General features: G+C 43.6%; 1 protein-coding gene across 2 annotated transcripts in view; it reads right to left on the bottom strand.

The window, feature by feature from the left end:
* The window catches only part of kiaa0825 (KIAA0825 ortholog), a 74,330-nt gene that overhangs the window by 29,299 nt on the left and 26,284 nt on the right, over positions 1-18,747 (bottom strand). For both annotated transcript variants that reach the window (XM_085910458.1, XM_085910459.1), the window contains 6 exons: positions 16,569-16,808; positions 16,172-16,476; positions 15,922-16,028; positions 13,658-13,805; positions 12,449-12,598; positions 11,527-11,621 (listed from right to left, as the gene is read on the bottom strand). In XM_085910458.1, the coding sequence (XP_085766584.1) occupies positions 11,527-11,621; positions 12,449-12,598; positions 13,658-13,805; positions 15,922-16,028; positions 16,172-16,476; positions 16,569-16,808 (1,045 nt within the window). The remainder of the gene's footprint in view (positions 1-11,526; positions 11,622-12,448; positions 12,599-13,657; positions 13,806-15,921; positions 16,029-16,171; positions 16,477-16,568; positions 16,809-18,747) is intronic.

The following is an 18,747-nucleotide window of genomic DNA, read 5'->3' as shown; positions in this document are numbered from 1 at the left end:
GGAGGTTCCGTATTCTGCACGACGGTAATGATTTTATCGCAACCGTGCCGTGCCCAGACAGTCCTGGTTATCTGTGGGTTTTATCTCTCGCTCCTATCATCCTAAAAACGCCGCTGCTCTCCATTGTTGATGATGCGACGCCCGGCTCGACATTGCTGAGGTGGCGAATTGTCGGCGGAGCGATGCCTCTGTCAGGAACGTGCTCATCCTCTCGCTCTGGCCGCCCGGCCGGCCTCTTATACATAAAATATCAAACATCTGAGGGACAATATGCTGACCTGCGGTGACCTCCACGCAAGCGTCTGCACACAAGAGACCGACCCACGCGCACACACACACACACACACCGAATGGAAAACAGAGACATGCACAGATGAATGCAGGCGTACACGCACAGTCTGCTCCCCCCCTCCCCCCTGTGTGTACGTGCCTTGACTCCCCCCCCCTCCCCCCCCCATCAGCACCGCATCCTTCAGATGATGTATTTGCGACATCTGGCGGCACCCGCTATATTCACGGCTACGCCGATGCCAAGAGGGACGAGAGCAAGAGGGGGAACAAAACGTGAGACGAGAGAGTGACTGAAGGGAGGCGTGGAAAAAAAATAAACGGCGAGGAATGGTCGGTAAATGCATCAGAGGGCAAAGCGGCGTAAAAGGCGAAAGCGCGTGGATTTCCCGCAGCAAAAGGCTCGGGTACCCCCTAGTGGGCGCCCGGCGGCGATCTGGTACCTCTGGCATCGGAAGGGTGCTGCGGAGTGGAGCTTTGCATTCGGGCTACCATGAATCCATAGGAGTCAGAGGTCAACCTTCTTGAGTCGCGTTGACATCATGACAATGGGACACTTCTCTTGCCTCCGAATCCCAAGCTGATCCATTCTGCCCGGTCTCAGGCACCAGGCCCCACTTTTCCCACACATTCACACCCTCTGCCAAACCGGGAGAGAGAGGGAAGGCAGAGAGGGTTGAATGTGAAGACCTCACCCCCCCCCCCCCCCCATCCCCATTCCATCTCCCTCTCTTTTCTTTCAGGGGCTAGATTAGAGAGATGGCTTAATTCTGTCTAATTATCCTCCCTTACCCTCTCCTCTGCTTCTTCTCACCCTCTTTTTTTTTTCTTCTTTCCCCCGTCTGCTTGTCCCTGTTTCCCTTCCCCCATGTCTCTGTGTCTGTGGATACTAATTAGCTGATGTGAATTGTATCTACTATACAAAATAAATTGGACAATTATGTGGAGAAAAATGATATGACTACCTTTTCAACATGACACAATTATATACCGGTGTCAGATCAAAAAGATGCTAGCGCTACACCACAAAAATGCATAGGACAAAGCGGAGCAATTATTATACTGGATATGAGGGAAGCATTTTTTTTCATGTACAGTGGTGCCTTCAGATATGAGTGACTAGACTGAGTCGTTAAAGATATGGTCCATGGGTGTCAAATTCAAGGCCTGGGGGCCAGACACGGCCCGCCACAACATTTATGTGGCCCGCGAAGACAAATTGTGCGTCGACTTCATTTTACTAAATTAAAAATTAAGTTCACTCTTTCTTCTTTTTTTTTTATTTTGCTTTGACTGCAGAGCTAAACATTTGAGATATAAACACTGGATGTAGGCTCAACCTAAATCTGTCCACTGAACGTAATATACGAACAATCGGGAATAAACTTACGGGAAATATGGTAAGACTCGGGGAGACGTGACCGACGATGACAGAAACAAACGATGAACCGAGACGGACGAACAGAAAACAGAAGTCAACAAAAAGCAAACCGAGGAGACAGCGAGGCACACCCGGACAAGACACGAGTGGCTGCGAGAGCTGATGGGTACGGATAAGGAACTGGGCAGCAGGTAGATTCAAAAACAGATTGAAGTGAACAAGACGTAACAAGAAACAAAACTTCCCACTTCACATACTTGTGCCGATTGTGCCAATTAGTTGCTGCGGAAAGATCCCAGCGACTTGACCCGTTCTACACACATTCTTAAGTCATTCCGTGGCGGATCAGTATACGAGCGCCGCTCATTTTTGTCTCCCTTGCTTTCTTCTCTCCAGCTGAGAGAAACCTGATGTCTTTCCTTCTTGCTGCGATGATAATAAAATGCGCGCACGAGGGATGTTCGCCTAGGGACCCAGCTGTCGAGCCACTTTGACAGCTTCATTTGCGGTGTCGCGACTTGATCTTTCCCGTCACTGATACCAAACGCCACCGAGCACAGATTTGGCCCTCCCTCAGAAAGATTCAAATAAATATGTACAGCCGAGCGAGGCTGTTTGCTACATCTGCTCTGAACTTGTTCGCCTCCACCCTCTCCCCTGCTTCGCTGCGGTGATGCATCAACACCCCCGGGCCTGATCCCTTTGTAAAATGTTCTATGACACACAACCACCTACCCACACACACAAATAAACACACAACGGCAAACAGAAATAACAGGAACAGCGACAAACAGTAACTATCCATACTGTTTTCTGGAATATTCCCAAAGTGCCACATTTGCTGTATGGAAAAGAAAACTAAGACATGAAGGCAGAGGTGAACATTTCAACCAGCATGCTAGGTTGTGAAAACAGATAGCGAGCGGGAAAGGAAAGCCAGAGGGAGGCTGATTATGATCGCTTCTGTCAGATGTGAATGCTGAGATGACAGCGATATCAGCCGTATCTGCGTCGGGTGACACAGATCCACACGGACAGATATCAGCCCACACCGGGCCCTACACGGAATATTTATACACACACAACATGTTTTGCGTGTTTCTTGAGTGACGCTTTGAAACAATGTAACAAAATAGCTCGATTGAGCGTTGAGATTCATTTTCATTCAATATTTGGAGCGTCAAATGTTTTTCTTCCTAACTGTTCCCGGTGCCGTGTCAGAGTGTGATAGAGCTGTTGGATCAACACGATATTCCATTCATCATCGGGTGAATGAGGTGTAAATGCCTTTACCTCCAAGGTATTTACACTTGGTTAAAGAAACGACAAGTCTGAACCATTTGTTATCAGTCCGACCAGGTAATAGAAAATGGAAGCCGTGACATCCGTTAGCCTGCATTGTAAACCACGCTGGGTTAGTTTTCCGATTGCTTCGGGCTTTTAGAACAAACCATCAAACAGCAGACCCCAACGACGCCCTTCAAGGAGGTTTGTAACTCCTTCGAGAAAAAAAATACACTTTTTACTTTTTCTCTCCGTACGTGCCCAAATACGGACATTTATGAGAGTGTGTCAACAAGATAAGCGAGCAGGAAGAGAATCACTTTAAAAGGTATGATGGCCGTTCAACACTTCCACTGTTTGGCCATATGTGTACAAGTGTGGATTGTATCGAGGAGAGAGAGCCAACAGGATGAATATGAAGAGCGCTGACAAACGCCGACCTTGAGACCAAGAGCGAGAGGGAGGGCGAAACTAGCATCTCGCAACCTCTTCTATGAGTCAGAGTTATCGACGTGACTGGATAGTTACCAGCAAGATGGATGTGAAGGATAGCGGAAATGGGGAGTGAGCCTCTGACCACATTCCATTTTTGCGATTGAAAGTCAAGAAGACCCGAACCAAATAGGAAGAGACAGTAAAAGGCAGTGTCAACAGTCTTGTCAATGTCCTTACTTTTGATTGTCCATGGCGTTCATAAAGATCGGCAGTAATGCAAGTCAAACAATGGCGCTCTGTGTTCAGTTTCCGTAACGGCACAAAAGACAGACAAATTCAAAAGATGTTTCCAGTCAAACCGGGTTTATACATTCAAAATAGAAAGAAATATATAAAAAGGGGACTAGTGGCAAATTGAATCAGAAACCCCCAAAAATCTTAGCAGTCCATGCAAAAAGAAAACATTGAAAACAAATGTATTCCTGCAAAATCAAATTTACTGTACTACCTCGGAATGGTCTTGACGATCTTTGAAATCTTTGCTCATCTTTGAAAATGCAAATTCTGATTTCCGTCGGTCTACAATTCAGCTACAAGAAATAGAGAATTTCAAAAAGTGAACTTTATGTCAGTGCTGTAGCTGGTTGACGTAATTGTAACCTTAACCTAGACAGACGTTTATTTCCCTTCAGAGTGGACACGAAAAAACACTTTCAAATGCTCTTAGCCATCAACATCACAGCTGAGCCCGCTAAGGACATCCCCTCTTTTGAAACAAGCACTGAGGAGGTGAGAGGCCTTATAGTCAACAAAGTAAAGCCTGTGATCAAAGACTCAGAAAAAATATGACCAAAGCATGATGTGTTTTTTTTTTGTTTTTTTCCGAGGGATACACACAAGAGTGGCAAGAGCAGATAAATGAGTATGAGCAGAAAGAGACAAGTGCAATGGTAAGGGAGGCAGAGAGGGAGAAGAAGAGAGTGCAAATGCACACTTGCCACATCGCATACTTACCTGTCAGCGCAAGACAACATCTTGCTAGCTTACAAGTGATAGTTCAAACTGACACGTGACATCAAAACTGGACGATTTTTACGCACACATTCGGCCGTTTCAGTTTATTATATTCCAACAGTCAAATCCACATGCCATGTGTATATTTGAGGAAATTCAATAGCAATATATTAACTCATTCAGTGCCATTGACGGTTATAGACGTCAACGATATTAATTGGGTTGCCGGTGAATGAGTTAATGGGGAAAAACTGATTTGGATATGGCACAGATATTTCAAATAGGCAAAAAGGAACATCTATAGAGCTGTGAATGAAAGGAGGGAAAGAGGATTGCAGTGTTTTTTTTTTTGTTTTTTTTGTTTCCGTTCAAAAGCTGCGGCAGGCTGTGGTGAGAAGCCGCAGTTTCCGACTCTGTGTATTTGTCAAGACAAGTGCCAAGACAAGTGCACCCCTGTGCTTACCTGTAATGGCACGAGGGGGCCGTAGAGCGGCACAAGCCCAAGCTATTTCACTTTAAGGTGGGGAAGGTTCTGAGTAGGTCTGAGTGTCACAAGTGATTGCATGTGTGAGAAGAAGATGATAAAGGAAGGTGGAAAGGGAAAAACAAGTGTAGCGGGAGCTCGCGAACAAAAGAAATGTCTTCCAGTATAAAGATGACCACATTAAAATACGAATCCAGGACCTCGGGCACTCCGGGCACTTAAAAAGCCCCTTAAGTCAAGTGTCAACTATTATGTGCCATCAGCGGCGACACGGGGTCACAGAGCAAGACAGCCGAGGTCACCCTCTGTCTCTACATGCACCATTAAACAGTCCCACATGGTGCAAAAAGGAATGGCTGTCATTTGGAGACAAGCGCTTGTACAAGGCTCTTTACAGAGCCACTTGCCATTGTCCACATATGTTACTTTATGCTTAAACAGTCCATGTTGTCATGCAAAGGAATTTAGGACTCTGTGAATTGAATATAAATATCTTGTAAATATGATCTGTGATGTCTCAGAGGAGAGCGAGCGAGCGAGCGAGCTTGCCGCAAATCAGGAACTGCACCGGATAACTGCTAAAGCCAACGAGGGGGCTCATTTTATGATATAAGTTGCAGGAGGTGACTCAAGTCTGACTCAGAAAAGTGTCAAGCTGCGCCATGTTAGCCACATGAAGGAGAAAAAAAATAATAATCAGAAAACTGAACGAGTGAAAATAGAATAAGACTGCTGGTACAATTGATCAATATATAGTTCTCAATCTTTGTATATATTTTCAGCAATAACCTTCAAAAATAAGAGATGCACATATTGGCAATAGCTATTGAAAAGTGTTTAAAGTGAATTTTAATTGATAGCCACAGTTTTGTTCTTAATATTACCCTGCCAGCCCCCACAAGTGAGATTGATTGGCTAAATCAGGCAGAATTATGGGAAAACAGGAGAGCTGCCAATCAGCATTGTGCGAGCGTGTGCTTTTGGTTTGTGCCAGTGCATGAGCACACAAACCTAAATGTGTGTGTGTGTGTGGCTCACTATTGGGCTGACAGCTGGGCTTGTTCAAGAGGCTTACTGAGCATTCTGCCTGTTTGGGAATCAAAAACCTGTGTCAACAGCATCCTACAAAGGATGTAAACAGCCAGAGTCAACATGCTTTAGTTCATATATGACCGCAGAGAGTCTCTGTTGTATCATGTGGCATTAGAGACAAAGGAATTTTCACATCATAATTGCACTGGTCTTAGGTCAAAATGGTAAATGACTTTGCCAGAGTCTATGTGCGTTTGTATCAAACATGTGTGCGTGCGTGTAGACAAGCGTGTCAGTCCATCAGCATGTCGGCGTCACAGCTCTTCACTAAGTCCCAGATTAACAGTGACAGGCAGAGATCCCTCTAATTATCTCTTCCTGGACCACATGCAAATGGGAAAGACGAAGAGAGCCGTGTGATTGGCTAGCCCGGCCTGGGCAGCGAAGACACTCTAATGAGCGTGACGGCAGGATACAACCTCGTGATGTACCACCAAAACAGAGCCTCGCCATCATATGGCCCCACACACACACACAACAGGGGTGTCAAACTTATTTTTTTGTAGTCATGGCTTCTTTCGGAGGGTCATTATGACAACAACTATATCGAAAATATCTTGCTCGCGAAACAAATACAAAAAAAATAAATAAATACAGTCCTGATTCTGAAAGGTAAGAGCCCAACTTGAGCGGCAGTGAATAAGGCGTAATAGAAAGAAAACAATGATGGATTGGAACAGACGGTAGAAGACTTGCTCTTGACAATAGTGTGCTGCAGTCAGCTAAAAAGTCAACTCAGTAAATCAACCGGAAAGATGGCAACAAAATCAGACCATGTCTCTCTTGAATCACCTCCCAGTCTATGTAAAATCAGTCAAAACTGCCAACTGGCTGGAAAAGCAAAATATGGAATTATTCAGCTCAAATAACTGCTGGAAAAAAAGCAAAAGAGAGATTTTTTTTTTCCAGAATCTCATGGCAAAAAGACAACAGTTAGAAAAAATGAACATAAGGTGTTGGAAATTTGGTCTAGAACCGACTCGAGTTTTTTTGCGGTATGCGCCGTGAGAAATTCGACTGATGTCGTTCGCTTTTCATGTGAACTTCCCCATACTGCTGAGAAAGATCCTTTCCCTCTACCAAATACTTGAGAGAGGTTATAGTTTGTTCTACTGTGCAGAACACTTTCTTTATCTTTGTAATTCAAACCCCCCACAGTGTATTCGTCGGCGCCTTGGGACTTGCCATTTTTAATCAAAAACGGGTGCCTTTGTCTTGCCCCTGTTCCATCCGCCACTTCTATTCATCCTTTGAGGGCTTTGCAGTAGATTAAATGGCATTTTCATTTAGCTCTGATAGTACACAGTCTCTCCCCAGCAATTCATCCAGCCACACTTGGAAGTGGAACTGCCCCAGAGGTGGCCGTTCATGCTTCGAAAAAAACATTTTTACCGCAAACCACGTCGGGGAAACTTGTATGATAATCCCGCGACACTTACAAGGATCTTTTGAAAGGCAAGAATGTGACGTGAAGAAACAGCCTCAGATAAAAAAAGAAATAGTCGCACAACGTGAGCAAAGTCAACTAAATGGCAAACACTCGTGACAAATGCTTGACGTCTCCATAACGGTCTGATGGTGATCACTTCTGTGAGAAGACAGATTTGCTTTGACCCGCCAGCTCGTTTTTCCAAGGTCAACGCAAATATTTCACAAAAAAAAAGTATCCAACTGAGGCTTGATGCCAGAGGTGAGAGGTTGTGAAAGAAATATGAGGGAGTTGGGTGTGGAGGGCGACAAAAGTGTGGCCTCTACCTGCTTGCCTGCTTGCCTGCTAGATGTGACTTTCACAGCCTGCTGGTGGTTTGTGTGGAAGCCATCACATCTGTGACTGGCCGTATGATTAATGAGCCTCTCAGACTGTCTGTGCAGTCTGAAGCAGGCCATGGCCTTATCCCAGGCATGGTTGATTTATTCGCCTTTGAAGCAAACCTCCAAATATAAGAGTGAACCTCCACAGACACGTGACGTGAACACGAGTCGGAGCGGAACTTGTCAAGTTCGCCGCTAACTGCTTACTTGGAATGAATACCTCAATGTGACAGTGTTGTCCGGGGCGGGTGAATACAAAACATAAGCAAGCGGGCTAAAATTGTATTCTGTCTTTGTCAAGAAAAAGTCCCATCTCGAAGCGTCACTCAGCGGCGGGGACGGACGAGACAAAAAAAGAAGGCCTTCCTCAGAATCCTCAATGACACATCTTCTGATTTTCTAAAGTGAAACATCTATTGAATTTCTGCCCCAGCAAGATTGAGAGGCAGATCGTGGCTCCTTGTTTCTTCGGCAGTCAGAAAATGTCTCTGGCTAACCTTGAAGCTCTTTGCATTTAACATGTAGCTAACCAACTGTTCCGAATGCTAAGTTGTGCATCACCTGTGTAGCCCAGGGACAATCTTTGAAAAAAATGTTCTACCCTGTGGCCTTGTTGGCATAAATGACAAATTGTAAATAGGAATTGACGATCACTTACTGCAGACATCCAAACATAAAGCGCACTAGATGATGTGCACTGTCAGATTTATTTCAGAAAATGCAATAATTTTGAAGAATGAAATATATAATTAAAAAAATCTTCAGAAAAAGACAGTAACTTTGGATTTAAAACCTGCATTTTAAAAAAAAATGATGCCAAGATGCACGCACTTTCTCTCTCGCTCTCATTCTGTGAAGCGTAAAAGCAAGCCCGTTAAACCAGACACGCAGCGTCTCCCCAGGTTGATCAGCATCCGTCGAGAAAGACAAACACTTTGACATATTTGTTTTTATTTTGTTCCCTGAGAAAAAGGCCCTGCCATATGGCAGCGCCCCGGAACAGATGGCGGTTGCCCACTTCCTCAAAGCACGAGCGTGCGTCGATGGTGGCAATTTAAGGAGCTGCTGAAACACAAGAACGCCGCAGATTGGCATTTTTCCACAAAACGCCTATTGTTATGGAGCCGTGACGACGCTGAGGTTAAAACAATGCCGACTTAATGTTCGGTGGATACAGCTGTCGAGGTACAGGGTAAAATGATGCCGATAAAAATCCTTCCCTGTACTGTCAACAATATAATGACCAAAACCGGTTCAAGCATGCATGGGATTTACTTGCAGAGAGGTCTTGGAAAGGTTAAGCATGAATGTCCTTGGATAATATGAAGTACTTATGATGGAGTGGAAGAGCTGCCCTTTGACACACGTCACTTCATCTCTCATTGTTGGCTAATTCAACCTTAACCCTTCAACACACACAGCCAAGTAGTTAAAGTCACCTTGTCATTCCAAAGCCAAAGTGATTATTTGGCATGCAATGAAAGATGTGTGTTTGTGTTAGCTGCTTCCAAAATAATAATAAAAAAAAATGTCCCCCCCCCCCCTCCAAATGTCATTGTTCAATACTTAGTTGATTTCATTTAGAATCAATACTTTGTGGAATGTCCAGAGCAGATGTTTTTGATTTTGGCTAAACTTACTATCTGGTTCTTGGGCCTTTACTCCAATCATATTGAATTATATTCAGCGTTACTCACTAAGCCACCCAGCTAAAGGCGGTCGACCATTTTGTCGGGGAACGAGTCATCTAAGAAAGTTAGTGCACCCACCTACAAGCCATCTGTCTACACACTCACTCACTCACTCACTCACTCACTCACTCACGCACCGCACCGTTGTAGCAGGAAGCCGGGTCAACCCAGTCAGCCGGGCTACCCCGGGGGTCCTGGGGTGGTATTAATCAGTCTGGTTTCTGCTGAAAAGCTCAATCTGCAGATGATGGATGAGCCATCATGCTGAGGGAACTGAAGTGACGGGTGACAAAGAAGGACACACACACACCTGAATAAATCCACTCCCCATCCTGTCTAACCCCAACGCTACACCGTCAAGGTAGCAGGGTGAAAGCGTGTGTGTGTATGTGGAGGGATAAGTGTCTCAGCATGTGTCCTGCTCTGCTAATGAAGTCATCTGAACAGTGATTTAACGGTCCCGGTGTAAAAGCCCGGCGCCCTTAACTCATAGCCTTGCTCTATTAGAATGTGATATAAACCCTGGGCACAATAACTGTCCTGCCACTGTAACAATATATAGAAGGCCACCGGCCAATGGGCCGCACTGCTAACTTACACAGTCTGGGGAGCAAATTATTAGCTCTGTATAAGAAAGGGAAGTCATTCAAGGTGAATAAAACTTGTAAAATGGACTATATCAAGCAGCATGAGGAGGTCTCTTCTCACAGGATCTCAATATATATTATATTATATATATCTATACATATATATATTCATCGCTCATTGAACCGACCTCTCGTGGGATACAATGACAATGTTATGATGTTATGTGCAGCAGATATTCCGCCTCTGAATATTTCTGCTGAATTCCTAACAGTACAACTTGAACCGCCTCATATTTTCAGGAAGGACAACTTTAGATAATGACGTCAGACTTGGTAAAGGTTGGTAAAATAGCCCTGTATAAAAGTATAACTCAGATAAAAACTCTTTGGATGCGAGGTCGAACCGGTTGGATTGTATGAAATAACATTTGCTGTGAAGCGTTATGGGTGAGTGTTATTAGAAACAGTGACTCATCAACCCACAAATGTCCCTTTCCTTTCCTTTCCTTTGGAGCACTCTTGGAGCACTTACATGATGCCAGCCATGAAAACAAACTTCTAATCCTCCATGAAATCTGCTCCTTTGGCCCGACAAAGGCAGACTAATGAGGCAAATGACAGCATTGCAGACACTTTTGATACAGTGAGATTAGGGTGAGTTATTATAACCTTTAACCCCTCCTACACCTCATCGTAATACTTCATCCACGTCAATCCACCGTAAATGAAAGCCTCTGTTTATGAATGCGATTCCATTCAGGTGAACAAATGGCGTGGCGAGGCAGAATGTCATTGTGCGTGCAAAAAAAGGCCCTAAAGAAGACAAAGCTCATCAGAACACAGCCCAGAGCTGCACACTTCACCCTTATTAGACCTGTGTCCTTGGCAGATGCAGGGCTTGCCCTTTGTTAGCAAGGTGTGTGCGTGGGTTTTACAATGGCGGTGATTTAGAATGGATTGAGCGTAGGCGTGGAGACAAGGTGCAGTAGCCCCATGGCTCCCTGATGGCTGGCAGCGTGACAGCTGGGAATGGAGCGCAGGGAACAACCTGAAGTATTGCCATCTAATATGTGTCACATAAATATGTATGCCTGTTTCAGGAGAGGACCAGGCGGGTGAGGAGGACTTTGGGTGAAGTCCATCAGATGATGCCAAGAGTCGAGCTTTGTTAACATCCTCTCGACAAGTTTCTGGGATTGACCCGAAATGCTTAGAAATGTTACCTGGTGTGGCAAATGTCAAAGTGTCAAGCCAAGTAGGAAATTCCATCGCCATTAAACACAGAGTGGGACGGAAAGTTACGTTTGTTCCATGACCCCCGTTTGTCATTAAAATGAATAGAAATGTAATTAATCTGTTCTCAATTGTTATATTTTCAATTTGTAATTTTAATTGCAGGATATTGACATACACTTTTGAGTCTTGGTGTTGATGCAAAATGCAGAATCAGCGTTTTACCTGTTGGCCAGCAGATTTTTGAAGGTGATTTGGCACATGTCCTGATACGCTGGCAGCAGTCTTGTCCACTCCCACGCCCACTCAACAATAGCAACCTGTAGATATGAATCGGAGTTAACAGCATTCCCGCTACAACTGGGATCCACGTCCAGAAAAGAAAAAGTGCTGGCTAACAACACTAGGCCATTTATCATCTCTGCAAAATATTTTTTTTTATTCCTATCGGACAGCAATTAATTTCTAAATCCATTTCAGGGGATGTTTTGATTATTTATAGAAGGATAAATCAATTTTGAGGAGGAGGTCTTCCGCTTTTGTTTTTTTTTTGTCTGTAATGCTTCATAAGCACGCACCCCCACTGATTCTTTTCCTCAACACAACATTAACACACTTGGCACCGGCGCCAGATTGAGGAAGCAGATAAATGTTTCCATTGCCAAAATGTCACTCCTAACTGCAGACTGAGCTTTATTGACAAAAGGAGGAGAACTCCATCCATCCATCCATCCATCCATTCATCCTCTCTCTGATCATTCTTCACAGGAGATTGATGGATGGAACCTCGCCTCCTCCTGGCTCCACTCTATTTGACAAACTGCATAGGCGTCGAAAGTGGAGAAGTCGTGTTAATCATTCTCCTAATAAGGTGTTTCTATGCAAAGCGATTCAGCTTCCTGTAATAGGCTGAAAACAGGACAATGTATTGGAAAATACAAACAGCTGTGCGGAAATTGGAAAAACTGCAATCGGGAAGAAATTCTTAAGTGTTCACTGCGTGGTGAGAGAAAAAAAACGGAAATTCTACAAATGCTACAAACTAAAAGTAGAAAGCCAATTCTGAAAATGACTTGGCAAAATCAATCAATCAATCAATTTGGAAAAAAAGAGGTCACTAGCAACAAATTTGAAAACGTTTCCTCACCTGATTCAGCTTCTTTTTGCCGATTCGCTCAAACTGTTCAAGTGGGTTGAATTTGGCGGTGCCTAAACCATCAGTGACGTCAAAGTTCACCAGACGAGGTGGATCGCAAGGCGGGTCCGTCTTACCGCTCAATTTGGACATCAGCAAATCCTGCGCACAAGAGATTAGCAACAAAAAAAAAGTGTGATGGACAAATCAATTCAACTGAAAGCATTTTGGCAGTAGGTTATCATTTGGCAACTGCAGTGGTGTACAAGAACACAAAGTCATTTTGCGTGTTGTGGATGTCCTGCTGCAAACTCGACATTGCCATCCGTCACTTGGACATGGCTTGCGAACCTCCTCTCCTCTCCTCTCCCTCCATCTCAAAGTGTCCCTGACCTGAATGCTCTTGTCTCAGCCTTGGCAGGGGTGGAGTTGGAAAGCTCCAGCCCGCTTAGGTAACCTATCCGCATTCCATCAGAGTCATTGCTGTTTATGGAATCCATCAAATAATAAACATGTTGTTGCTATTCCAAGCTGCATCCTTATAGACAATCTATTGTAAAATAGATGGGAAATGTAACTATGCGCTTGGCGGTCATTGAAGGCCGCTTACTTCATATAACTGTCCAAAGACTAAATTGATATTTGTCTTTGCCGTAAGTCACTTTAGTTATGAGTTGACCAAAATAAAAAAGTGGGGAATACAACACAGCAAGTCAATGGAATGTCACATGTTGTTAGCTTATATCTGTGGACAAACATAATTATATGATATAAAAAAATATATATGAGCGAGGTGGTGGAGCTCACCAGCAACAAAAGTTATTCATAGTTTCTTCTGAGGATGCCACAATAACAAAGCAGATTTTACATTCAAATCTCATTTCTAATTTAAGTTTGAAAAAAATGGTTCACACAAAATATGCAAAAAAAATCAACACAATAAAATAATAATAGATAAATAAAAAAAGCATTCATACACAAACATGTCACAAAAATTGTAGTTTTCAAATGTCACCAATAAAGATGAAAATCCAGGTTATCCATATTTAAAAAAAAAAGAAAAAAAATCAACATTCACTAGGCTTGCAAAATTTGATCGTTTGTTTCTGCCATGTACTTATATGATACCTAATTTATCCTCCTGGTCTAAAACTTCTCCCCAGACGACGGCCTCGAGCCAGCGGCCGCCTAACGTGCTGGCGAGAGGGAGTGCTTCCCTACCTCATTGCCTTGGATGATGTGATGGATGTGCCTCAGGTAGTCGCTGCCCCCTGCTTTGTGGCAGACCTCCAGCAGCATCAGGTCCATTTTCTGCTCGGTCAGTTCGGCCGCAGCCATTGCGCTTTCCTTGCCTCCTCGCTCTTGGACGCTGGGAGAGGGAAAACAAGTAGCATGGGTAAAGTGACGACTAAGCAAAAACTTGAGTGGGATAAATAGTCTGGGAGGAAGAGCAACAAGAAAATCGTGCTCATGTGCTAATACACAGAAAAATGAATGTGCTTATTTTGCATCAAATAGTTTGTCATCTTTATTTGTGTCCTTTCACTTTTATCGTACAAATGTCCTGCCTTATAATCTGTAGCTAATATTTTTAGCTAAATAAGGGCAACAGTTGAGATATTGACATGTAAGCAATGCAATTAAAAAAAAATAATGATTCATTTCAAATGTATTTTACATAAAACTTATGTAACCCCCCCCCCTAAATAAAAAAATGCAAAATGAAACCGTCCCCAAGGCAAAAATATTGAATACAACCAAACTTCACACTCGATAGCAGATTGCCTTCCACTCCCTTCCCAACTTTTCGTCAAACCCCTGGCAGGAATTTTGAGAGAAGGATGTTGGCGCACTAAAAGTGATTTGTGCGTCTTCAGCATGTCCTGCCTGTGTGTGTGTGTGTGTGTGTGTGTGTGTGTGTGTGTGTGTGTGTGTGTGTGTGTGTGTGTCAAGGTCCTCACGCATGTACAGTCCTCCAGCCCTGACAAATGCCCCCATCATTTTCCTAGCCTTCTTATACAGATGGATGTCCCGCTACCGTCCATCACACCTTCTTCTCCTTCGCATACACTTGCTGTCATTGTTCTCTCCCCGCTTTGTAATTATAAGGAGGCAGGAATAGTGCAGCCTGTCAGCCAGTCATTGGCTACTTGACATTGAGGGCGGTCGGCGTAGGAAAGCGGTCGGGGGGGCGTCCCGTCCTTACGCCTCCTCATTCTTTCTTCGGCCCGTCCCCGGCGGTTGTGGCGTTGTCTGGGACGGTGTCCGTGCATCCGTGTCAGCACCTGCGCTGTGTATCCTTTCCTGTCCATCACTGTGCAGGTGAAGCAGATGATTGGATTCAGTCAGCGGGGTGATTAATGAGGGCCCCTCCGGATTTGGGACAGCCTATCAATCATGTCATTAGGGCCAATGTGCCCTGAAAGAGGCAGACCTCCGCCAAGGAATAACTGCATTCATCTTCATCTGTGTATGCATCCCGTCAGCCCAGCCAGGGTCACCATGATGGAGAACAATAATCTTCTCCTCTACAAATTACTTTGCAAAGACAAGGGAGGGGGGCGGGGTTAAAACAGTAAAGGGAAAAACGGGCAAAGGGTTGGGAGGGCATCTGTTTCTTGAAAGGCCGTTTAAAGGAGTGTGTTTATGTGAGTGTGGTTCCCCACCTGAGGAGTCAAGTCGCCACACACACACAGGATGCCTCTTATTCGGACATTGTATTGCAAGTGTTTACAAGGCGGGCGTCACTTCCCTGTGAAGGTTACTTTAATGAATAGTAATGATTTTACTGAATGGCTCAGACAGGCGACGTGACGCATAATCACTCTTTCTTTTCACACAGCAACACATGCATGTACGCGCACACACATGCGTGCACATATTTTTATTTTCTCTTTTTTTTTTTGCTCATGCATGTGGTGGATATCATTTGTTAGTTCGGAATAAACCAAAAGAAAACAAACAAAAAAATGAATAAACATAATTAATCACCAAAAAAGTGTGCACAACTTTTTCAAACTTAAGGTGGCTGTGTTCACTTTTTTGACCTAAACAAAGTTCAGATGTTTTTGTGGGCTTTTCCTGACCTTTCAAATGCTTTCTAGCAGGAAGACAATTATTTTTGTGCTAACACTGACTCCGCTTTGGAACGAACGGACAGCACTCTGGAACGGATTACGGCCGACCTTGAAGTTTCCGCTGAATTCCCTAAATGTCAACTACGTCTGTCGGCCCGCCCCTTTCATTGACTACCAGGCCTCAACAACAATTTCACTTTTAATACATCAGACATATAACGTCTAGTGGAAAAATCATGTATTCAATCAAATTATATGAATATAACGCAACCCTGCTTGAATATTCAACATCTCCGAGCCGAGTGATGGATTGCACTGTCTGGCACGTATGAACACGTTGGCGTTAGAGAACGCTAACGCCATTTTGACCTTGACCTCTGTTTAAATACCTGCAAGTTGACCCCTCACCTGTTTATGCAGAGTTTGCGGGCCTTCTGCAGCTGCACGCTTATCCACTTTGGTCTTTTTTCCTCCAGAGCCTGCAGCACCTTGTGCACCGTGCTTTTGGGTACACCCTGCCGTACGTACGGAACACACACAAGGTACACGTGGCTCAATTTCAACTGAGGTCAGGTAGCCCTGAACAACCACAGCACAAGTCATGATATATTTATCCACTCTGGACCTTCATTATGTCTATTCCGATCTTCTTCTTTACCTTCTGTTGAATCCCGATCGAAGCCTGCAGACACTCAGCCAACAGGCCCAGGCGATCCTTGGCCTGACAGTTCAAGGCTAGCCCAGTGATTTCTTCAAGTGTGCGCAGGTCCCAGAGATTGTGAATCAGGCAGTTCAACAAAGACCAGAGCAACAGGCCCACTGAGCGTAGTTGCCGGGCATGCTCGGAAAGATGTTTTTCTGCCTCTTGGAAGAGATAGCGGATGGGGAGGGGCAAGGACGCTACGACCAGCGGCAGGTTGGTGAAAATGAAGGACATGGCTTGAATGGTGAGGGATGTGACAGCTGCAGGAAAGATTTAGAAGCATGGTGTTAATCATACATGAGTGACACTCATAAATACACAAACGTGGTAAGAAAATCTTTTATTTGCTTACTCTTGGACGAAGCGTCTCCCTTCCCAGTCTCCTTTGCTCGTACTTCCACTGGTACATAGTTCCAGCTTTTGGGCACTTTAGCCAAGACACTTTCCGGAACCATTTTCCCGGCTTCACTTTTCTCCTCTGTGGCATGCCAGTCTGTTACCATGGTAACCAGGTGAGCCAGAATGGTGTCGGTAGACTTGCTGACTATTAGCCTGATACAATCGACCACGACCGGCACTTTCTGAGTTGTGTCTGGCAAAAGAAGAAAATGACATTGTTTAAAGGCACATGTGGCCAATATATATATATATATATATATATATATATATATATATATATATATATATATATTTTAATATATTTAAAAATTAAATAACTCAAACGGTTAAAATGTTTACATCAGGTCACTTCATTTTCATTTACCATTCGTATAATACAACGAATATTTTCAACTTTCAACATTTGTGTGGTTTTGAAATGATGAAAAAAAAAAAAAAAGGTCAAATCACAAACTTACAAGGAGATATAAGTCAAATCAAAAGGGTTGTTGGCTCAGCCCTGGTTAGAAGACATCTTGGCAAAAAAATTGGCTCTGTCCAATTGTAGACTTACTAACAATAAGCTAGTCTGCTGTGTTTGTGAGTAGACATTTTGGAATCAACATTAAGTGCTGTCTGTGTCTGCTGGACTTAATTGAATATTTCCCTGCTGGTAATTTGGTTTAAAAAAAACAACAACTATTGAGTTATATATATATTATATATATATATATATATATAAATAATAATAATACTACGGAATACTCCGTGTGCCAGGGTGGGTTTTCTCCAGGTACTCCAGCTTCCTCCCACATTTCAAAAACATGCATAGTAACCTAGCAACAAAAATGAAATGCTGCTGCAAATTTTGAATATTTACGACCACTACAACTTCTATAACGATAGCTTTTTGTCTTTCCTCTTTTGAAATTTAGCACCCGCCCCCCAAAAATTTGCCACCTGGGGTGAATTCCACCTTGGACTCATACTATGCTGACATTACTGCAAGTCTTGTGAGTCCATTGGGACAGTCCACTTTCTTATCATGTCACAACTTTACTTTTGACATAAATGTCAAATATAGGGATTCGATTGCTGATATATTCAGCTAAAATGTCTGTAATAAAGCAAGTAATAACCGGCCCCATTCAGATGTTTTCAATCAATTTCATTGGGCCGACGGTGAAAGTCTTAGTACCCTCTCAAGGTGCCGTACAGTACGTCTTCCGTCGCTCTGCCCTTTCATATCCGGCTCGTATTGATGGCTGCGAAGCCAGCGCATGAAGTTGTATGGCGGCCATAAATTTCCCCTAGCTGCCGCCGTAGAAGCAAAGGCTACGGGACAGATAAAGTATGCTGGCGGTATTGGAAGCGCTGTGAAATCTTATGGGACGTCTAACAAATGTGCGACCTCAGACCCACAGAAAAAGACCGGAGCGGAACACAAAATGATATAGCTGTTTGACGAGGCACTAGGCCGAGGCAGGTGAGACCTAGACCTATTTTTCAAAGTCACTTGGTTTTGCCACTTTGCACCCAGCGTTATTGTATGGACTCGTGTATCGATTTGAAACCGCTCGCGACTACCATGCGTGATGTGTGACATAAGTGGGGAAGTAGTGAAACTTCTCTGGCTGATTTACGAACGTTCCCTTCGTGACTGAGCGGGACAAAGATTTGGTACGATCCAATCTTTAAAGTAACCAGCCGGTGGGAATAAATGATGGTTGGATGACATTGAGCAAATCCCTCAATCTGGTTTTAATTTATTCCTTCTGTCAGACCAAAAATCTCCAAAAAGAAACAAATGACTCATTTTGGTTTCATATTAAAAAACATTTTCAATCGCACTTAAAAAATATAGCAAAATATATTTATTATATATATATATTTTAGGTTAAAAATATTTTTCTATCTTGACAATCGCACTTTTATATAATATCTAAATATTCCTAAGAGACAGCAAAGCTTTAAGTGTTTGACATCTAAAATGATGCGGTCAAGTCTCGGCCTTGGGTGTCTTTTTATACGGGCTAGAGAGTAAAATGCAGCTTTGACGGAGAGCGCAGAACTACAGCGGGAGCCTTTAGAAATGACATATACAAGCATTCACATGGCGATAATAAAGACAAGACCTTGTGGAAGAAAGTCAT

This window comes from Syngnathus leptorhynchus, chromosome 4 (genome assembly GCF_054491065.1).
Source record: "Syngnathus leptorhynchus isolate UIUO chromosome 4, UIUO_Slep, whole genome shotgun sequence".
Classification (NCBI taxonomy): domain Eukaryota; kingdom Metazoa; phylum Chordata; class Actinopteri; order Syngnathiformes; family Syngnathidae; genus Syngnathus; species Syngnathus leptorhynchus.
The sequence above is the reverse complement of the archived record's forward strand: the minus strand, read 5'-3'. Positions and strand labels throughout refer to the sequence as shown.